This window comes from Macrobrachium nipponense, chromosome 30 (genome assembly GCF_015104395.2).
Source record: "Macrobrachium nipponense isolate FS-2020 chromosome 30, ASM1510439v2, whole genome shotgun sequence".
Classification (NCBI taxonomy): domain Eukaryota; kingdom Metazoa; phylum Arthropoda; class Malacostraca; order Decapoda; family Palaemonidae; genus Macrobrachium; species Macrobrachium nipponense.
Genome location: NC_087218.1, coordinates 41,837,192 through 41,861,068, shown reverse-complemented (window position 1 = coordinate 41,861,068; position 23,877 = coordinate 41,837,192). Strand labels below are relative to the sequence as shown.

Here is a 23,877-nt window from a genome sequence, read left to right as displayed (position 1 = left end):
TAAGGGCTCTTCTTAGAAAACTATATTATTCGTATATCTATTCTTTTTAAAATTATTTTGTGGGTCTGTTTTTAAGCTAAAGTATTTAAGGACTGATGTTTGCAAATACAACCATTGCCGTTTAATCTAGACGCATTTCTCCAGAGGCAAAGCTGGAATTGTCTTTGAAATTTAACAAGGTTAGTTAAACTCATGGTCAAAGGGGATGAGTGGGATTTAAAACCCCTTTCTCACCTTCTGTCTCCAATACACAAGTGGCTGTTTGGGAGCAAGACTGTACTTCCCTTATTCGACCCACCACACCGTACCCTTTTTACTGGGTTCTTTCTAAAACTTACAGCAAGCAAGAGTTGAAACTGATGTTTTGTGGGAGGTAAGCAACTCCTTTGTAAAATGCAGTGATCTGTTAATTGAGTTCACCTTGGGTTTGTGTGTCTGAAGTAGATTGTTGTTCACATGGCCACTGTCTTGGCAAGCTCATTTTTTGGATAGGCCAGTCTGATGTCTGTGTCAGAAGTTTCCTGCAGATTGATCAGGCTCCTTCCCCTGCTGTTTGAAACGAGTTAGAAGAAAGTCTTACGAGCCAGAATTGCCAAGACCCACAGCTCTGCAGTTGAAGTGGGTTTATATTTACAGAAATAAATGGAATGACTTGCCCCTGGGAGACACCATGAAGGAGATATGGCCCTCTTGGTAGAGGGGTATTGAAAGACATGGAGATTAGTTCACCATGGCTGCCTGCAAGCTAGCATCCAGGGCCAAGCCTCTTGGTGACAACACTTGCTTAATTTTGCACCTCACTGGTATTTTAAGTGGGAAAGAGACATGGGGTTAAGTTAAAGTAGTTGCATGATGTAAGAGGACAGAACTTACCTTTCCTCTAAAATCCAGAGCTCTTAACTTATGGGCTGACCCTTGTCTTGAGGGGAGAGGACATACCGTATATTTCGGCGTATAAAGTCGACCCTTTAGCCCCAAAAAATCAGTGCCCAAAAATTAGGGGGTCGACTTTATCTACCAGGTAAACAAAAGTGGAATCTTTAATTTGGCAAGTATTCGTGGTACAGGATCCAGGCTTTTTTAACAGTTGGCTAATAACAATGACTCCTTGTTGAGTAAACTATGTATGTAATACCAGTATAAAAAACTATTTCACACTGTAATACTGACCAACTAATAATATACATTAGAACATCCATAACCTTAAATAAAATGAAACAAATCAAAGTAACTTGAAGAAGACTCCAAATCGCACAGCAAGTGTAAACATTTGCGTAGCTATTTGTAGTTAACAGTAATTGAGAAGATGCGTTCTACTTCTGACAGTTTTGTATTTAACCCGGGGTATTTGGTTCAAAAACATCTATGGTATGAATTCTTTTCACTTTAAATAAAATAAAAAATTGTATTTAGAATAGAAATATGTATTTAAAATCCTTCAAAATACTTGAGTCATCGTCACTGAATTAAAACAGATTCATAGACAAATTATTCATTCACGTTTCATCATAGAGCCAAGTTTGAATCTTGCTGTGAATCAACTGCAGGTTCGTTTTCCCTCAAATGAGCCTGTTTATGCCAGTAGAAGAACCAAGGTCAAGGAATATTCCAACATAATAATAAAATACCGACGTCGTTTTAACAACCCAATCAAAACATTAACTTGTAGTGACGTTTGTACATTACATTATTATAGTAGGACTGTTATTGTCAGCGTAGTTTAGGCGCTATGTTTTGTTTACATTTACATCCGAGTTAACTTATCTTTCGCTTTTCGTCATTCTAAATCATATTTGCCGGTACCATCTTTTATATATACAACCAAGATGTATATCATCTACTTAATTTTAGTTTCCCAAAAATCCTATTCTGTCTTTCCCCACCATCCGAAGGTGTGATTCAGCTATAGATATATCTGTCAGGTAAGTGGCATGAACAAAATGTTATTGTTATTATACAATTAAGTTTGTTCATACTTACCTGGCAGTATATATAATTAAAGTGCCCGCCCTCCTCCCCTCAGGAGACAGAGCATTAATAAAAAAATATGAATAGAAAATGGGAATGGTTCCTGATATCCGCCTCCCAGCGGCGGGAATGGGTACTACCACCTGGCCGCCCACTGCGTGTGCCCGCAGTTTTTGAAATTTCTGTCGGACGTCAGAAAAATACAGCTATATATATATCTGCCAGGTAAGTATGAACAAACTTAATTGTATAATAACAATAACATATTTACTCAGAATTGGGGGGGTCGACTTATCTTCCAGTCGACTTATACGCCGAAATATACGGTAATTCCTCAGAGATTAGTCTTATGGAAGTCTGGCTCTGGGGACATCCTTGCTCTTTAATGAAGAGTTGAATGTAGAAGAGGTATAAGTACTTACAGCTTGGGACTCTGATCTACCATGTGATTTACACCCCCCCCCCCCCCCCTTCAGTGGTGCAAAAGGAACTGTAACCATACATTCTGTAGCTAGTATTGCGATAAAGAACATAGATTTCTTCCTCTAGCAAGGGTGAGAAGCCATCCCAGCCTTTTTGTCCTTCCCCAGCTTGGATAGGAAGGGAAGTGTGGAATGAAGAAGAATGAAGGATGCTGAGGTTGGCAGTATCTCTCCAGTTATGACGAGGAGGGGAATGCCTGTCATGCCATTGGGCAATGTGCCATGTTTGGGGCAGATCCATGGGTAGTCTGTCCTTTAGGATGGTTACTGAATAACCTCCCAGAACCTATGTTTCCTCCTTTCCCCCATATTAGGTACAGTGGTACCTCGAGATACGAAATTAATCCGTTCCGAGGCGGCTTTCGTATTATGAGTTTTTCGTATCTTGGAACACATTTTACATGTAAAATGGCTAATCCGTTCCAAGCCCTCCAAAAACACCCGAGTAAATGATATTTCCAGGCCTAAAACACATGTTCTAGGTTTTACAAGCCGATCCGATGGAAGAAATATGACTCCAAAAAGGCAAAATACTGTACATACTTGAGTAATATTCAACTGCATGTAATGTTCAACCCCATTTTTACTGCATATATTAGGACTTTAGCATATTTCCCTTAGCAATAAGCCTAGCCTATGTTAGCGGTTGCTACTGTAGCCTAGTCTATGATTCTGACATCTAAACCTAAGAGCTAAAAGCTTAGAATATGCCAATAAAATGTATAAATAATCAGTATGTACTCATTTCAAATAATTATTAATTAATCATTAACTATAATACACAAACAAACAAAAACCAAACCTTCCAATCGATTGTTTACATTCAGCTCTTACCCGTCTTACGAGTATCGAACGAGCGCCGAGCAATCATTTTTCCTAGCATACAGTAAGCCATAAATTGTCATTAGTATCTCTCTTCAACTAATGAAACTACCAAACAGTATAATAACCATTCATTTCTATTCTTTATTCTATCTTTACCTAATGGAGATACCAAGTTACTGACAGCTATAATGAAACTACGTATACGTAACGTAATAATAAAACAGAAGAAGAATTCTAAAAAATACGTATTTGTTGGCAGTCTGATTTATTTTATATTTTATGATATCTAATTCACAATTTTTTTATTAAATGTATTGCATGTACTCATTTCAAATAATTATTAAGTAACCATTAACTATAATAAACAAACAAAAAAAAGCTTCCAAACGTCTGTTTACATCCAGCACTTACGAGTATCGAACGATTGACAAGCAATCACTTTACACAATAAGCCATAAATTTTCATTATCTCTCTTCAACTAATGAAACTACCAAACAGTATAATAACCATTCATTTCTATTCTTTATTCTATCTTTACCTAATATTTTTTTTTATGAAATGTATTGCATGAATAAGTTTTTCAATTTACAGCATCCTTTTACCAATAGAATACTTAAAGCACAAGGGGTAGATGCTGACCAATAGGAGAGAAGGACCTTATGGGGTGACTAGCATCAGGAACCAATGGGAGAGCGGGAGGATGGTGGCGAGTTTACTCAGTTGGCGGCATGGGAGTTTTAAAATTGTTCTCGGTGGTCCGGGCGAATCTCGGGACTTTAGAGCAACAACCTTTCGTATCTTGAAAACTTTTCGTATTTAGAGCAGTAAAATTTTTCACATTGGCTTTCGTATCTCGAGTTTTTCGTAAGTAGAGCCTTTCGTATCTCGAGGTACTACTGTACCTGTACTGTTTTCGTCTAACTTCCCAGGATCCTTGAAAACTCTGACCCTGTTGGCAGAGATAAAAGGGTGGATGGAGAATAATTCACTGGTAGCTAATTTCTAGGGTTTGTTCTTCATGCTTCTCAAGATGGAAACAACACATTTCTTTTTGTTGGGTTCCATCAGAGGGAAATTCCATGCTTGCAGTAGATGTGAAGGATGTGTGCTTTGAAGTGCATGTTCATCACTGTCAGAAAGCACTTGGTATTGGCTCTGGTCCCTTTGCAGGATATATGGTTACTGCATTACCTGGATGACCAGCTGGTATTGGCATCTTCAGAGTTGCAGGTGCTCCAGACCAAAGACTGCTGACTTGCATTTTGCCATGATCTTGGGTTCTTGGTGTACTGGAAAGTTATCCAAGCAGCAGGCATAGTACCTGGGCATGTTTATAGACATGGCAGTGGTGGGTGTCTTTCCTTCTGACTCTCATGCCAGAAGGCTCGGGAGATTGTAGTGCTGGGTTTGGCAGATCTTAGCCACCTGTCATCCTTGGAGGAGTTTGCCTTGCAGAGGCAACTCCAGCCACATTTGTTTCAGTGGTAACTGATGTCGTATTAGTCAACCCAAGTGACTCATCTCAACTTTATGCCTTGTGTGGGATAATCAGAGAGGATCTCTACCCTATAGATGGTTCTGTTTGTGGATGCATCAAAGGGGTTGTTTTGTTAACACCTGAGCTGCATGTTTGTTTCATATGTGTTTTCACAGGTTGAACCTTATCTGCACATTGTTTTGGAAATTTTAACAGCATTAATGCGCTAGCTGGGCAAACATTTCGTAAGCATGTGACTGATCACAATGAATTGTTGTCAAGTGGCAACATAACTGTAGTGGCATGTATCAGCAACCATGGGGGATTGTAACCCTTCAACTCTTTCCACCAGCAAGGTATGTGGATAAGTGGGAAGTTCTCTATGTTGTCGAGCTGACAGTCAAGCACTGTTCAGGCAGAAAGAATGTAGAGGCAGACCAGCTCAGAAACCAAGGCCAGGAAAGACTGTACGAACATTAAGGAACACTAATGATTTACTCAGTATTCTGCTCCCCTGTTCCAGATCCATGGGCAGCTCTGGAAAATGCTTTCCAATAACTCTTGGACAGTTTGGATGTTTACCCATTTCCTCCTTTGATTTACTATTGACATTGTATGTACTATCCTTTTGTTGTAATTGGATTGCTGCTGCATCAGTATATGTTCTTGTTGATAAGTTTTATAAGGCTCTCCCAATCTTGTTGTATCCAGGAGCCCTTTTATGGAACTGGCCGTAGTCATACCATTTTTTAAAGTAGTAGATTTTCTTTGATATGTAAAATCACTAGATCAAACAAGCCTTTCTGGGCTTAGCCTGTGTCGCTCCATGAAATGGTTCCTTTAGCACTCATTTCTAAGGTATAAATATTGCTATAAATACCAGAGAAAAAAGCTATATGGTAATGCCAGCATAGTCTGGCTCGCTCACCTTTATTTAAGGTGTCGGTATGGTATCTGGGGCGAGTGAAACCACTACCAGAGGTCCCCCTGCCATTTAGTCTCTTCCTTTCTCAATATCTCTCGTCTACAGAGGAGCCGTTCCAAGCCCCTGCTACTGCTACAACTAGCGCTTTGTTTATTATTCCTTTTGATAGCATGATGTCGCTAACACGCGCTTTTTCTTGTGTAGTGATTTTGCTTTGTAATTTCTCCTTCTTGCATCATGGAACGTCAGGTAGATACTGCATCTAAGTTGAGTACTGCAATTAATGTTTGGTATTATCCAGAGGTAGTGACACACATGTTTAACTGTGTTTTAATGGGTTATATGCGGAAACGTCAGCCCGCGCATTGCCGCTCCCACGCCGCCATTTCGTGGCTCGCTACCGGCGTATATTTACGCTCTTATCGCACACCAATTGGTCTCCTATACTAATTGGAGTCGATTCTCACTCATTTAGCAGTTCCTTATGTATATTTTATAGATGCGTTTCTATTTATCTGACGTTTTAATGTTTAGTCCGATCGCGGGGGATAGCCTACCGACTGAACCGCATGCTTTCGGGACGTAGCCTACTCAGTTAGCCTTATTTTACATCTTGAGGTTGGCATATCAACCATATATCTAGTTAAGATGTATTATGTGCTATTATTTTGGTAAGACACCCTTGTCTTCTACGATGGGATCCTGATCCATTCGTAGTCTATACTTATTCATCCTCGAGCCACCCTGGCTGTCTTGCCCTTTCAGTTAAATATTTCGATTCGGCATTGTAGGCTAAGCCGCTCGGAGTTGGCCAGGCCAACTAGTTCAGATCAATTCGATATACGAAATTAGGCCAGCCACTCGAGAGGACTCATTGCTTTCTCTTTCGCTCCATATTTATTTCTCTCTTCCTCTCCCCCGCATAGGTCAGGATGTCTCTTCATACTATATGTGTTTTTTATGATTCATAATGTAATTTTGTAGGGCATGTTAGTAGACCTATAGGCCTACTCTTGGTTGGTTGGTCCTTCACACCGAGTGGCTGTTCACCTGGCTGAGAAGGTTTCCAGCTGACCGTGTATGAGCCACCCTGCTACCACCCCACCCCCCCACTCACCCACCTCGGTGGAGTGCGGACTCGCTCCCGCTACACCATGTAGCCGATCCGAGTTCCCCAATAGGGGGGGGAAGGATGGGTAGGGAGGGTTATCTGTGGGCAGGCCCTCCGTACCATGCCTTGTAGTGCAACGAGGGTACCCTGTTCGGCTGAGCCGTGGTTGGCCACCTGGCTTGCCCGGGCGGGATGCTCTCCGGTCCACGGTGTCATGTATTCCTTTCATGGTGTTGTTCACCCACCCTTTCCCCCGCTCCGGCGGATCCGGGACCCCGGCTTCTAGGTATGGTCTATGTAAATAGCACTATTCCTTATCGACCAGATATGGGCCAAGGTTATAACCGACCTCCTGTTCTGTTCTCACGAAGCCGGACCCAGCATCAGGATAGCTAGGTGTATTTAGACGCGTGATAGGTATCGATGCACACCTATGGAATCATTACCATTGCGTGCATATTAATACACACATATATTAACATCCATTATTTCATTATATAAGATTTTATTTTACTATATTCGGTTTACCACAATGGTGGACTTGCTACTCTGTCTAGTATTTAAACCGAAATACCCGTTAACACTAGCCCTCCGGCCTTGTGCCTGTGTCTGGATTTCCATCCTTCACCCCGGTGATATGGGGATGGCTTGAGACCTCCTAAATCTTTTAGATTATATACGTCTCCGGCGCCGCCGGAGTCTAAAGGTTTCATAGCCTATGGTTATAGAAGCCACCATCTCTTGTATATATATATACCAAAGATATTTCACTCATGGGATATTCTTGTATTATTTAACAAATGTTTGTGGCCAAGTATGAAGGTACATAAATAGCGTTGAATCCCTTGTATATATATTTGTTATAGTATATGATTTCCTGTTTGCAGATCTTTTACTCATTTATTGTGACTTTTGCCTACAGTAGGTTTAGAGTATGGGCCAAATAATTGGTTCTGTTTTTCCTGATTCCAATGACATTTCTGTTTTCAGTAAAGAGTCAAGTAAATAATGATTACAAATGCAGCTCCAAGCATCTGTTTTTCTTAATTTGTCATTCTTCAAGATTACAACTAGAATACAAATTTTTATAGGGCTGTGGGCATGACTTTTATTTAATTTTAAGTTAAATCCCTCCCTTTTTCCTTTTCATCACTCTTCTTATACCTTTTTCTTTTATATATATAATATTTAGTTTGGACTCAGTGGTGGCACTTAGTGGTCCCTCTCATCAACACCCCTACATGAAAAAAAGTTGAACAGAAGGTTAGAATATCAATAACAAGCTTGTTTGACTTTTTATCCCTTATTCTGGAATATCCAGTTGTCATTTAGAATATGTAATTTTCTAATTGATAACAGAAGAAATCTGCTTGAACAGGGGTTATGGTAGTCTCCATTCCTTGTGTAATTCAGACCTTTAGAAGAATAAGGTGTGTACGTACTATATTTATTCATGAAGAGATTTTTTGTAGCCTCTTAAAACATGCTAATTGTTTGAAGTTGTTTCCACCTATATTGATGTGTTATCTCAGCTGACCTGCCATTTCCTGCTTGTAACTACAATATCAAAACTTAAACTACTCTGTTGTAATGTCACTATACTCTGTCAGTGCATTAAATAGAGGTTAAGCCTTTTGTAATGATGATTCTGCTATGAAATACATTATTTACAGTAATTTAATTTTTTTTAGACAAGGTTTTTTTATATCATTAATTTTTTTTGTATTTGTCAGTTGTCTGTACAGTATGTTGACTTGTATTTTTTAGGACCTGTGATTTGATTTATCTTTATATTGGTCTTTTATAGCGATATGTACGGTTTGATTTGGCAGACTTTTGTTCTTAGCCATGTAAACAAACATCTAAAAGCTTTGCAATAAAATGTGTGTCTTGTAAATTAGAATACGTAATAGAAAAAGTGCAAGGAATATCTTATATCTTGAAATTCATGTGTAAACTTACTCAAGATGTTTAATAGAAAAAGTGCAAGGAATATCTTATATCTAGAAATTCATGTGTAGACTTACTCAAGATGTTTCTGTACTTTTCCAAATACTAATTGATGTGAGAAATTTTGAGGAGTTTAATTTGCAAAAAAAAAAAAAAAAAAAAAAAAAAAAAAAAAAAAAAAAATCTTCAAGTTCTGTACCATAATCATAAAACATTTACTGTAATGAAATTTTTGTAAGAGAAATCTTAGTGTTTGGTATTGTTTTATTTCTAGGCCATGCATTCCTGTTGGTTTACATCAACTTAGTGATTGTTGAAGAAGCCAAATTCATTGTGGGCTGGGAAGGTATTCGGGAGCAAATTCGCCTAGAAGACCACAAACGAGCAGAACAAGACATAGGGGATAAACAAACTATTTTAGAGAATCTCCCAGAGAAGGAGTACTTCATAATGAAGGTATGCTATTTCAGAATTTTCTGCTATCTACTATCTATCATAACTTGACATCATGTTGTATGAAATTATACTGTATTGTAGAGATGTCTCGGATATCCATAGCCACATCTGTGGATTATGCACATTTTTTATAAATCCCCCATCTGCCTTGACAATTTCTTAACATCCGCATTACCATTGCGAGCAATATCCGTATCCACATCAGCATCCACAGTATGAAAATGGGAATATGGGGATATCACCCCCTGCTCATTGTTCAATAGTTCAAACTCATACATTGTAGCTAAAAGTAGATTTAATTTTGTGTGTGCTAAATTTGGCTTTATCATTTATGTATATAGAATACTACATACGTGCTACACAATTACACATTTCATACAGTATATAGTACTGTATAAGTACCCCTGTTATAGCATATTTGTTTGGGTAATTTCATGTCATTTACAGCTATTGTAATCATAAAGGCAGGGTACTAATGCATTTATTTGGAAACTCCACTCTCTCTCTCTCTAATGCAAAGAATGTCTTTTGAGTTTTGTTACCCTTATCATGCAGTGAGCATGACATAACCTTGTGCGGAGACAACTGAAACGTTCGTGCATTGCTGTTACTATTTATATGTTCATATGAAAGTATACACACACATACATGAGTATCACATAAGTTTCTACCATCAATTAGTACATCAAATATTATGTGGTAACACAATCTTGAACTACTAAATTATTTAGATTTACAAAGTATCCTCATCTGCAAGGTTATGGTAAAAAATATCCGCATCTGCATGCGAAAATGTAAAAGATTAATATCCACATCTGCAAATGTAAAAAAATTTATATCCGCATCCACATCCGCAAATCCCATTTTCAGACATCCGATACATCTCTAATGTATTGTACTGTCTACTATATGTAAATGACATCCGTATTTGGATGATGAGATATATCACCTGAAATTAATATAAAATTACCAAGCGCCATCTTGAAATACCCCTCAGCTGTGAAAATACTAGGTCAGAAAAGTTAGTAGCATTATATATTGAGGACTTTGTGGGTTTTACTGCGTTCTACAAGATTTCTCCCAATTTAAAGAGAGAATAACAGTTAATTTTCATATTGATATTCTAATAGCTTCAGTTCTAGTCGGCTTAGTTCATTCCAGAGAATGTAGAGCTAGATATTAATTGTTTCATCTGCCATTGTCAGACTTTCCAATCAAGTTTTTTTCAGTGCTAAATGTTAAAAAGAGGTTTCTTACCATGCATGTTAAAAAGAGGTTTCTTACCATGAGTATGAAAACATCCTTTTAGAACCAATGTACAGTGGTACCTCGAGATACGAAATTAATCCGTTCCGAGGTGGCCTTCGTATCATGAGCTTTTCGTATCTTGGACCGCATTTTACATGTAAAATGGCTAATCTGTTCCAAGCCCTCCAAAAACACCCTAGTAAATTTCATAATAAAGCTAAAGTGACCTATAAATAATGAAATACTACAACAATTTGGACCATTCAATACCTAACTTAATACATACTGCTAATATAGTACCTGTAAATAAAGTGTATTAGTGTACACGGTATACAAGAAATACTGTACGTACACACGTACGTATGTAGTAGAATGTGGAGGCTTACCTTTCGAGTGAGGCTATCTCCAAAAGTGGCGACAGAGGAGGAGGACAAACGGCAGATACGTACGTACATTTAACTTTCGTACAAATAACTTTACGAAACACATTAACAAAACTGTAACATTTAACTTTACAAAAACTTAAAATAAAATTTTTTTTTTCTTTTTTTACAAAATTTCAACTTCTTCACCGCTTTCAACTTTCTGTTTTTTTGTATCACTTAGTTCTTCATTTTTGCTTACTACTCCTACTAAAGGCCTCTTTAAAAAATAACTATCCAAGGAAGATTGCTTCTGCCTACTTTTGACAATGTTCCTGAAACGACTCGGGCAAACGTCATCGAACTGTGTAAGCCTTTTCTCCGAATGATTGCACCTTATGAAAAGCAGCTCGAGCATCCTTAATTTCTGCCGTTGTCATAGCGTTGTCCTCCTCCTCCTCGCCGCTGCTAGAGAACTCCTCTTGAACGACGTTATGTTGCATGGCCTCCAACTCCTTCAAGTCATCTGTCGTAAGCTCCTCTTGGTGCTCCTTGAGAAGGTCATTGATGTCATCCTCGTCGACGACCAGTCCCATGGACTTGCCGAGTGCAGCAATCTTGTCAAGATCTGGTTGCGAAACAGTTTCAGGATCGTCAACTGTTCCTGAATCTGCAGCACCAGCTTCGCCCACGTCGAATCCCTCGAAGTCTTGGGCGGATACAGCATCAGGCCAGAGTTTCCTCCACGAGGAATTCAATGTTCGCCTCGAAACCTCCTGCCAAGCTTGGTCGATGAGTCGGATGCATATGACGATGTCAAAACATCTCTTGAAAAGATGTTTCATATACAGCATCTTGAAGTTCGATATCACTTGCTGGTCCATGGGCTGGAGGAGAGGGGTGGTGTTGGGCAGAAGATAAAGAACCTTGATGAAGGAATACTCTGCCAGGATATCTTCCTCGAGGCCAGGAGGGTGGGCAGGGGCATTGTCCAATACCAGCAGACATTTCAGAGGGAGGCACTTCTCTTCTTCACTGTCCGAAACACAGATTTACCCACTCCATGAACAAAAGCCTCGTTACCCAGGCTTTTGCATCAGCCCTCCACATCACTGGAAGCTTCTCCTTAAGAATTTTGTGGGCCTTGAAGGCTCGAGGAGTCTCGGAATGATAGACAAGTAGGGGCTTCACCTTGCAATCCCCACTGGCGTTGGAACAAAGTGCGAGCATAAGCCTGTCTTTCATAGGCTTATGCCCAGGTAGCTTCTTCTCTTCCTGCGTGATGTACGTCCAACGAGGCATTTTTTTCCAAAAAAAGGCCAGTCAAATCACAGTTGAAGACTTGCTGAGAACTGTAGCCTTCCTTGATCATCATCTCGTCGAACGTCTTTTTAAAGGCTTTGGCCACTTTCGTGTCTGAGCTGGCCGCCTCCCCATGCTGCACCACCGAATGGATGCCAGTCCGTTTACGGAATTTCTCGAACCACCCATGCAAAGCCTTGAAGTCTGGGGTTGGTGTTGATGTCCCTTCTCCTCCGTCGTCTTCAGCCTGGGCAATCAAATTGCTGAAAATAGCGCTTGCCTTGTGGCAGATTGCCGTCTCCGTTATCGTATTGCCAGCGATTTCTTTGTCTTTTATCCAGACAAGAAGAGGCCTTTCCATTTCATCGTGCACGTGGATCATCTTGCTGGACAAAATAGTGATGCCCTTGGAAGGTGTAGCTGCTTTTATGATATCCTTCTGCTTAAGGATGGTGCCTATTGTCGACGTATTTCGGCCGTATTCCTTGGCGATCACACTCAATCGCATACCAGCTTCTTACTTCTTGATAACCTCCATTTTTGTCTCCAAAGAGAGCATCCTCCTCTTTCCGTGAATTTCAAGTTTCTTGGGACCCATGACTACGTATAGTACGTATACATATGTAGTAAACAACACGATAAAGTATACTACAACGAAATCACTAATGAATTTACGTTAATAAACGAAATCGTTAGAACGAATAAATACCGCATGCTTACGATACCGACGATGCTGTGCAGTGGCTGAAAAAGGACGCCGCTACGTAGATGCATCATGGAAGGGATGCTGATCAATAGGAAAGAAGGATCTCATGGCAGTGACAAGCATCAGGAACCAATGGGAGAGCGGGAGGATGGTGGCGAGTCTACTCATTTGGCGGCGCGCGAGTTTCAAAATTGTTATCGGTGGTCCGGGCGAATCTTGGACTTTACAGCAACAACCTTTCGTATCTTGAGCAATTTTCGTATGTAGAGCTGTAAAATTTTTCGTATTTGCTTTCATGTCTCGAGTTTTTCGTAAGTTGAACCTTTCCTATCTTGAGGGACCACTGTATAGTAGAATATGATTACTATGTGTAATGTATATAAATTAACTGTATCTATGTGCATATTGGAATTATGGTACCTTCTTTTGTTGGTATCACAAGTCACTGTAACCACTCACCAATTGTAAGTAACAAATGAAATTTTTCTGCCCTTCACTGTCACATTTAATTGTAAATACATTTTGCATAAAGTCAAGTGATGCAGTTATGTACAACAATGTTTTTATGGGTTTTGATTTTTCAGATTGGTGCCATTTGACCAATGCTCTGTGAGAAAATACCACTTTTAAATTCATTCAAGTATATATGGGCTCCAGACTTGGGGCAATCAACTAATATTGAATTTAGCTCAAATAGCGGATAGTGTTTAAAGGAGAAGTGTACATATTTCATGATGTCAAGTTTAGTTGTGTAGGCAAGAAATTAGTGTTTAATATTTCCAATTCCTATGTTCATCTGTATCATAGCATTTGGAACTGTTTTTGCTGTTTATACAGTTGTTTGGTTCCACCTTCATATGACCATTGTCTTTAGATCAGCATATACGTAATTGCCCAGTTTCTTATTTATCATAAAACTAAATTTTCTTATTTAATAGTAAGACAAATTGTTTATTGTGTTCTGTACAATGAAATTATCCCTCTGAAAGTGCTTAGCATCATCACTATTTGGACTTTCTGCTATTCACTTCACTGAAACAGATGGCTTGTAGTTGTCCTACTTGCCTACTTGTTTATAGATGTAATTTGTATGAGTAGCCCCTCATCCTCTAAAGTTAATTTTGTGGATATAAGCAGCAACCTACTTATGGCTTCCAAAATTGGAAGCATATTCAAGATGGTAGTTAGAAGTGAACAGAATACTGAAGACTTAAACTGTACATCACATCTTTTGAGTGCGTTTTCCATTTGTCCAATCAACTTAACTCCTCTGCTGGTTTTGTAGAATGATGAAACTGACAATGCCATGGTAAAACACATTATGGCCACAGAAGGGTATGGATATCAATGAAAATGGAAAGAGAAGAGATGTAGTACAGTTTTTTCCCATTTGAAAATTAGGTACATTACACATGATTACTCAATGGCCCCCTCGTCATGATGTGACCCCTTCTGTATTACAGTATAATTATTACGGAATCATCAGTACTGTAGACCATTGGGAGGCTTAAATTTTTCTGATGAAAAATAAGAAGCATGTAGTTGCACTAGTTGCAGTAATATAGAGCAGGCCTTGAACACCAAATTTCCTAAGAAATTTGTTAGACCTGGTAACATGGAAAAAGTTATGCAATAATTTCTTGTCAAAGCACACACTTTCAGACGACATTTATGACTGTGGACTGATAAGCTACAGCACTGTGTTTTTAAAATTTGTCAGATTAAGCTTTTTTTAATATATAATTCACTTTTCTAACTAACTGTTACAGTTATAGATTGCCGCATGTGCACTTTATCTTAAGTGAGGTCTTTCAGGAATCTATATTTTTTTCTTTTCATTAATGCTTTTAAAACTTTATCCTGTCCTACTCACTCTTATGCAGATTCTTTTATTCTTTTTTAATAATCTTTCTTGTTGTTTTAACCTTCTTTAAAAGAACATTGCCAGTTGTGAGACAAAAGTTATTCAGATTTTTTAATTCTACTACCTTTCAGCAATCTTTTATAAAGTGTGCTCCATAGGTATGTCAGTATTTTGGGCCTCCGAGTAAACAATAAAGTTGGTTTCAATTATCCATTCTATTTATGCCAAAGTGTGATTATTCAATTGGGGTATCTTTTCAGTAGTTCTGTTTACTGTGTATACAAATAGGTTTATCATTAAGGAGAGAAGCCCATTCCCGATACCACAATGACCTGCTTGATTTGGAGAGCTGTGCCAGTCTAGACATTGGTATACTTCATTGTACCAGTAAATAAACATTATTAGAACACTCATACCAAATGAGACAGTTGCTAGTTGATGCCTTAACATGGCGCTGTTTAATTATAGTATAGTGCTATATTGCTAGGGGCTATGATTGGAAAATCCATCCACACTTTTTCTTTTAGAGTATTTGATAACTTTCTTAAAACTCTCAGTAGCTTCAAGTAGGGGCGATGATAGCACATATTCATGTATTTATTTCATTTATATTTTTAGACTGAATAATATAGCTCATTTTATTTTATGTGGATATAGTTACTGTATATAGTATTTATTGAATAAGAGCAAAGGCATCATAAATTTGTTTGGTATCTTCTTATTCATTATACATTTCAGACTGTGTACATTCATGCTTCAATTACATCTCACCTATGTCTGTTAATTTGTTGTTTAAATATATATTTGATAGATTAGTGAACATTGAAATTTAAGAGCTATAAGCTATTTTTCCTTCTCCTGCCCTATTGTAAGTTATGTACTGCATAAAGCAGAATGCCATGGTGTGGTAGCAAGCAGGGGATACCATTTCTAATTTGTTCAACTGTTTGAAGTACGGTAGTTCAGACAGTGTAAAATTTATTTTTACATGACAGCAATTTTGAGAAATGTTTGTTATTTTTTTATTGATACAGAAATTTTTATTTTTCTTACAGATGAATTACGATCAGTTTACTCCATATATCAGAGGGCTGTTCTTCATCATGACTCTCATGAGTGTATTAAGCGATGTGATGCTAACATGTACAATTATATTTTTCCATACAATGCCACAAAAGATTGCAGGTGGTGCTATTGCCATGGCCACATGGTTTATTACATATAGGTAAGTTTCTGCTCTAGAACTATTTCATAGGAATCTTACCTTATGAGGGATTTTTTGCATGATTCTTTGCTTCGTACATTAATCTGTTGATTTCTAAGTACTCAGTACTTTATAAAGTAAAAATAATAGCGTGGACGTTCTTTCTGACAGAGCAACGGATCACAAAGCTATGAATAGGATAGTGAATAAGGACCAGAGGTGAGACCTTTGCTGTTAGATGTTGTTATTTTACCCATAATAAGTTTAATGAACCTTATTTGTCTAGGACAAAATTTTTATCCCCAGCCATGTCTATTTATTAGGATATTGAACAGTGGCGTACGTGAACGATTATGAGATTGTATTTTATGACTTGTTTGCTCGCATGTAAGTTAACTTGTAGAGCATAGAAGGCTAAACCAGAATCAATGTAATTTGAAAACTATTTGTTACAAGGCAGAAGGAGCAGTGACCTCTACTCTACTGTAGTCTACAGATTGTATTTTACTAATTTAGTACCAACTTGTATGGAAATTCCAGCTTTTTTATACTGCTAGTTAGCTTTCATTTTGGCAGGTTTTTGAGTTTTCTCAGAACTTGAGAACCTTATAACGTAAGTAGACCTAATACCCATGTTTAAATTGAGTAATCTGTGCTATTGAAGAATCACAATCATATTCTTTTTTATTTCTTACTTGTGGTACAACCTAAATAGGTCTGGGAAAATTTAAGGGCTGTTTCAACATTCATTTGATATTGATAAACGATGTCCATTACCTGTATATATTATTCATAGGCTATAGTACAATGAAAAATGTGGAATTTGTCTAGGTTATGCCTAGCAATTTTGTTGTATTATTCAAACAGTTTACTGAATCCATTGAATAACAAAACAGCCCCCACAAAATTTTCATAAGCCTATATAGACTGCACCATAATTAAGCAGTAGCATGTACGTAAAGACTAATGGTGTGTTTGTCAGATTGCACTTGGACAGATGACTTCACTTTAGAGTGATTATTACTGCCATGTATTAAGGGAAATTGACTTGCCACATAGAAGATGGATGTAGTATCTTCTTATTTTTGAGGTATCACCTAGACTGGGTGTATTAAACTAAAATAAATTTAAGTGACAACTTACATCTAGGGATGTATGGTAATACTATTAAGGAATTAGCTCCTAGCTAATGATGTGTTTAAGATATATGTACTATGATCTGATTACTTTTTATATGAGTTATTATATTTAGAAAAATCCAGATAAATGTAAATGACAAGCCACATGCTTTTGATATGAAAATTAAAAAATTTTTCTTCATTTTGAGTGTGGTTTCATAATGAAAAATGTAAACTTCTCTTTACTCTGCATTGTTGTTTTAACATGTTCTTCATGGTACAAGATGGGTTGGTAACACATGATGAAATCTTCCCAAGATGCTAAGAACATTTTGCTCTGGTAATTTTAGTAAGAAAATTGCCTACATAAGATTAAAGTAATTTAGAGTACTTCATTAGATCCCTTAATGTTCACCTAGAAGTCATTGTTTATGTGAAATCTCTTAATACAAATTCTTGTCTTTCACTCATCCTTACAGCATGCTATGCATCTTAGTTGTGTTTATGAAACCAACTGAATCTAGCAAACCTCACTGCTATTTCCACCTTACTATCTTTTCTTATATGGATTTCACTGTTCTGCCTTCACAAGTGTTGATTGACAATAAATGCAGGTACAGTATATTGTGCAATTTGCAATGACAGTAGGGTTGGTTGCAGATTTACAATATTTTTTTTATGACAGTAGGGATGATTGCAGACTTATAATACTTTGTGATAACAGTGGGGATGGTTGCATATGTGCTATACTTTGTGATGACAGTAGGGAAGGTTGTAAACTTTATGAACAAAAAGTTGAATTATGTAATTCTTAGGTGGTCAGCCTCTTTCAGACCAATTTCTATTGGCATTACTAACAAAAACTGATAAGTTTTCACTGGCGAATGATACCCAACAACAACAAGAACCAAAGCTTTTTAGATATAAGATAACTTATGTCCCCAGTTAAATATTGACAGTTGTACTTTCCCTGACAGTTGACTGTTTTCTGCAATTAGAAATTTCTTGTCATTCACTGCTTGTGCTCCCCTGATTAATGAGCATATTGGCTTGTTAACCCTTTAAAAGTGATAATAGTGTTCTTACACAGGTAAAACTTAAAAGAGGAAGAAGATTGAACAATTACAGCAATATTAATCTATTAAAGCAACTAAACTGATAGGTTACATAAATACATAAATAAGTAGAAAGCAATCATAAACATAAACACACTGTGTACATATGCAGACTAGAACATAGGAAAAAATAATAGGTTAAATGCTTTAATAGTAGTAATAATAGTAAAAAAAAAAAAATTTAAAGTCCTAAATTCTCCTGGTAATAATACATATATATGAGTCCTCAATTCTTGGAATATGTTAGTGCTCATAGGGTAGGATTTTCAGGTGCATCTAGACAGCAGTACAATTAGCCTAATAGTCTCTAGTGGAATCAAACTGATTCTGTGAGCTTGATACTTTTTTTACTTGTTACTTTTGCAGGGAACAAACTGTATGGCTTTTCCCTATAGTACATATACTTTTGCTTAGATAGCACATGAAGAATGAACTTATATGCCAAACTGTTTTCCTTTGCTTTCCCTAACAGTTATCAGCTGTAAGCCAGTCTATAAGAATATAATTTCAGAGTGGTTGAAAGAATTATCCATGAAAAATTTCATTTATGATCATATGTAGAATTCCCTTTTCATATTACTTTACAAGATGATGTCACAAATCTAATGCTAATGCCTTCTCAGTAGTGGCTAAGGTTACAGTTATAAAGTTTAACCAGACCACTCTGTTTCATGTATAAACTCACAGGGATGCCCAGCTTGTTGGGTAAAAAAATTATAAAAATTTGGATTGATTGGAAGGAAGACACTGTAACCCCTACATTTTAAAACTAATTTAAATTATATATATATTCATGTATGTTGATTTGAACCTAAGGAAAGAGATGTGAGAGTAATACTAGGAACTTCTCTTATGTTTGTTAGAGTGTTATCCTAAAATCAGAGTAATTAGTGGAAATGCTTTCATATTGAATTATTATACTGGACTAATTGTACTTTTAATTACTATATTGTTCCCATTTCTTCTTCAATTTTTGTCTTTCATTTCATAGAGTGTGGTTTAAATCTGATGCACAACCTGGTTTCCCTGGCTGTGGGTTATTACAATACCAGAATTTGAAAGAGAACACTAATTACTATATTATTTTTGTCTCCCATTTCATAGAGTGTGGTTTAAATCTGATGCATCACCTGGTTTGCCTGGCTGTGGGTTATTCCAATACCAGAATTTGAAAGAGAAAACAAAGGAAGTTCCAATTAAAAGAAGGGGTTCTCTATGTAAAGTAAGTATCTCAAAATAATGTTTTAATTTGTAAAATTGGAGGATGCTATGTTTTCCTAGTATATGTTTGTTTCACCACAAACTCATCACTTACATTGTAGCTCAATTCTGTGGCTAGCAAAAATTCCAGACATAGCCAACTTGTTTAACAAATGGGAGAAAAATGTCAACCATTAAGTAAGCTTATATGGATCCTCAGACTCCCAGATAATAACTATATGGATCCTCAGACTCCCAGATAATAACTGCTAATTGTTTGCAGAATGTGAAGGTTAAGATCATCAATCTGGCATGCCTAGAGTAACCCCCTCTGATGTCTACTCCTGGTATAGGAAGATACATGGAGTTATTCATTGGGAAGCTCTCCTGTTTCTCTCCAGAAGAGTATATTTTAATTGCCACCTTTATCTTTTTCAGGATGATGTTAGAAAGCAGGTACGGGACCATACAAGGAGAAGCTACCAACCTTTTAGTATCGGCGACGTCCTTTTTTGTGTGGGTGATGTCCTTTGATACTTGGGCCTCCTCTGACAAGTGTGTGTGACAAACACTGTTGTTGTAATGGGCAAAGTGTCAAAGGACATTGCTAAAGCAAAGGGGTTGGTGGCTTCTCTTGGCCATTTCTCAGTGTACTCTCTCATTATTTGGGTTTTAACTTGCTTTTTAAAACTTCCAGAAAAGAGAAAGGTGGCAGTGAAGGCATACTCTTGTGAGAGGTTCCAACATCAAGATTTTAATGAAGCGGAATAAAAGACTGCCAGCAACTGACTTGGTCTCCCTAGTTGTGGAGCAGACAACAGAGGACTCAGCATGTGCCAGATAGATCATAGTAGCTTTCCAGTTCAGCAGTAAACTGGCAGTTGGCTACTGTTCCGGAAAAGTAGATGCTTCATTGCCAAGTCTTCCGCCAAGAAAAAAAAGATGGTTCCTTCTTACTTTTTCCTCTCCCACTAGAGGGGACTTGTCTCTAGAAAATCTGGAGATTACGGCACAGATAGGCGCCAAACCTTTAACAAATGTTGTCATTTTTTTAGGGCATCATCTTGACATACAAGTAGAGGCATTGAGGTTAGTAATATACAGCAACTAATGTATATGCTAATTTATTAATCAAAACTGGACATGCCATTAACAATCTCGAGCGGAAAAGTAAGATTTAAACTGAGAACAAGAAGGGCATACAACTGGGAGAAAGTGTTTTCTCGCCTATTTCCTTCTATAGGCCAAGAAAGACATAATACATATGGCTTGAAAGCTGAAATGCTTTTACATTTGTACAGTTGCATTTTATGCACAGGCAACTATGTCTGATGAGAATACATAATAATCATTTCTACAGCTTATCCTTGGTCTGTGTTTCTGGCAACCATGTGTGGGAGGTTGGCCCTCGTGGTCAGTCTTCGTTTGACGTTTCTGGTGGCGTCTGCCTGGAGGACCCCATGGGGCCCCTACAGTATTCCCCCCCACCAAGAGGAGCAGGCGAATCTTGACTTCTGCCAGGTGGGTTGGGTGAAGCCTGTTGATTGATACCCAGATCATTCTTCCGTCCACTGACATTTGATAAGCTTGTCTTTTCACTGCAAGATTTTGTGGGGGCCCAAGTAGGCATTTGCATAAATGCTTTACAGATGTTGGAAGGGGTGGTTGGATCTGAAGGGTCTTGAAAAATGTCTGCTGGAATTGCCAAGAACTGTCTGTAGAGTGCTTCTACTGGCAATGCATTGAATGTTGCATGTAGGGAGGTTCTTAGACCCAGTATGATCTTTGGCAATTATTTTTTCCACCTCCCATCTTGGCATTTGGCTGTCAGTGCTGCTTTCAAAGATTGGTGGAACCACTCTGTCATGCCATATGATATGATATCCCGATCTGGTCGGTGTTGATGGTGCAGGAGTGTTTGGCTATAGATGATAGGTGCTGCTGCTGTCTCGCTGACCACCCATCTCCGCTTTTGGTGAAGGTGTGCTCCAGGAGTTGGTGGTCCGTCTGCACCACGAATTGTTGGCCTAGTGTGGGAAAGTGCTGGATGGCTTGTTTTCCTTTCTAGTATGTAATCATACGTATAGTAGGACTCATTATTTCAGCAAGGTTGAGAATGAACTGGTGGTATAGTTGATCATGACCATAAATTCCTGAACTGCTTTGATTGTTGTCATCTTTAGGAAGTTGGTGATTGCTTGGACCTTCGCTGGGAGTGGTTTGACACTGTTGGGGCTGATTTGGTTCAGGAATTTTACTGTTGGCTTTGCCCATTCACATTCATCCTCCCAGGCTATGAGTCAGTTTTCTTTGAGTGTTTGCAGGACACTTCTGATGTCTTTCTTGTGTTATTTGAGGTTAGGCTTGAATATCGTGAATATTTTAGCACCCTCCATCTGGTCTGTAATGTTGGCGATGTTCGACTGTGGTTACCTGTCGGGTACTGTTTTAATGTTAACTCATCAGTAGTCACCATATGGTCACCATCTGCCGTCAGCTTTTGGTATCATTTGGAGGGGAGAAGCCTGGAAACCTTGTTTGGCATAGGCAAGCTCGTCTGGGGCCAAACGTCTGAAGTGAGTGTGGACTGGAGAACCCAGGTTTGGTCAGGTTGTCCTTGAATACCTGCAGAAACTCCTGTAGTAAGCGAATTTTCTCTGGTGCTGGTGATTGGGGCGGGTCGTGAGATCAATTGCTGTCTTGTTATGTCCACCAGCAGGTTGGGGTCTTTTAGGAAGTCTGCTCTTGAAAGTGTGCGATTATTACACGTCTGATGATGAATGTCCAGTTGTACTTGTTTCTGCCGAATGACAAAGTCCTGGTCAGTTTTGCATATATTTTTAGTGGGGTCCCACTAGCAGTGGACACCTGGAGAGTGTGGGGTGTGGGATTGAGGTGTTCGTATGGGTTGGCTGGCACGGACGCTTTGCATGTGCCGGTGTCAACGAGGAACTCTGTTTGATCTCTCGTCAGAGTGATGAAGAAACGTGTTGAGGCTTTCTGCCCTTACCTGGAAAAGAGACAGCGATAGGCAGAATTGTTATCTCCTAAGAGGCAACCTGTCTGCCCAGGGCTGACTGTTAATTGTTTTGTTAGTTGGTTGGGCCGTTGCTACTGCCTCCTTGCATGTTTTTTGACATGCAGCAGCCACTTTCACATTTTTGGGCTTCACTCCCAAACCTCTAGTGGTAGAAGCATATGACCTTGGGACATCTCTTTTAGGCTTGTACTAAGGCCTGTTTTCCCTCCTGAAGCTTCGGAAGTGGTGTATGGGGTGTTGGGGCCCCCCTGTCACGCTGTCATTGCTCTGCTGCTGTGGCTGTGGCTGTGGCTGTGGGGCAGCTGCTGCTACAGGTGGTTGTGTGGGCTCTGTCGACTTGTGGGCTAGGTGGAAAGTGTCGACCATTTTCAGGAACTTGTCAATGGGCATGGTCGATGTGTTGGGGATAGCTACCCACTTAATGTGCCTCAGAAATCAGAAACGGGTGGCTGTAAGAACTTGGCAAGTCATCCATCACCTCCCTTAGTGCTTCCTTTGCCAATATCGAGCATACCTTGTCCAAGGCCTAAAACTTCAATTTTGACAGTAGGCATCAAGCTTAGCATGCGAGGATGTTGTCCACAAAAACGGATAACATCAGTTTTAAAAGATTTGGCTGCTATTCACTGCCACAAACATTGAGCATACCTTGTCCCAGGACTAAACTTCAGTCTTGATTCTAGGTATCATAGCATAGCATGTGAGGATGTTGTCCACAAGAAAGGATGACATCTGTTATCAAAGATTTGACTCCTATTTGCTGCCACAATCTCTAGAATTTTTGGAGACAAGCCACCCCTCTAGTGGGAGAGGAATATGTGTGGAGGTACCATCTCCAATCTTTTTCTTCTCTTGGCAGAAGACTTGACAATAGAATTTCCATGTTTACCAGAACATGAAGCAACTGTCAGTTTCCTGCTGAACTGGAAGAATGACACATCTGTAGCAACACAGGCACAAATTAATGTTACATAGCTCTGCAGATACTTAGATAAGTAATGTCGGCTAGCAGCTACCTTAATTACCTTCTCTGGTTATGTTATTGTTGTCACTTGGGGCAGCAAGTTGACAAGTAGTCAGCCCTGGAACTGACAACAAGGCTGTGTGTTAGTGGACAGACTTTCCATCACAATTTTTTTGAGTAATCCATGGTTACACTAAAGCAGACCAGTAATATAAATCGAGAAAATGGTAACTAAAGGTTCTGGTAAGGGCTGTAGAGATCCATGACCACTGCCAACCTGTGACTATTTGATGAGATCACCTTCTTTATTTTCAGCTGTGGTATCTGTTGTCATGGTCCTATGGAACAAAAGAGCTGCAGTAACTTCACTAAATCTTGGTGAGGATGAAACCTCTCTTAGAAAGGGCTATATGTTCTCAGAAAACCTCTTAGGATAGTTTTAGGCGCGCTCTATCAGTATACTGCTAGTTAAAGGTCTCCTATTTTTTCCACATGACCTGTCTGGCTTGTGGGTCTGATCCTGTTGTGGGTTCATGGTACAGTCACTGTCCCATCTGAT

The 23,877-nt window shown here is 38.6% G+C and overlaps 1 protein-coding gene across 2 annotated transcripts in view; it reads left to right on the top strand.

Moving 5' to 3' along the window:
* Positions 1-23,877, top strand: part of LOC135202468 (acyl-coenzyme A diphosphatase FITM2-like) — a 103,837-nt gene that overhangs the window by 75,768 nt on the left and 4,192 nt on the right. The window contains exons 2-5 of one of the 2 annotated variants that reach the window (XM_064231874.1): positions 9,014-9,195; positions 15,733-15,902; positions 17,479-17,613; positions 19,219-19,336. In XM_064231874.1, the coding sequence (XP_064087944.1) occupies positions 9,014-9,195; positions 15,733-15,902; positions 17,479-17,613; positions 19,219-19,336 (605 nt within the window). The remainder of the gene's footprint in view (positions 1-9,013; positions 9,196-15,732; positions 15,903-17,478; positions 17,614-19,218; positions 19,337-23,877) is intronic. The other variant, XM_064231876.1, reaches the window with a different exon arrangement.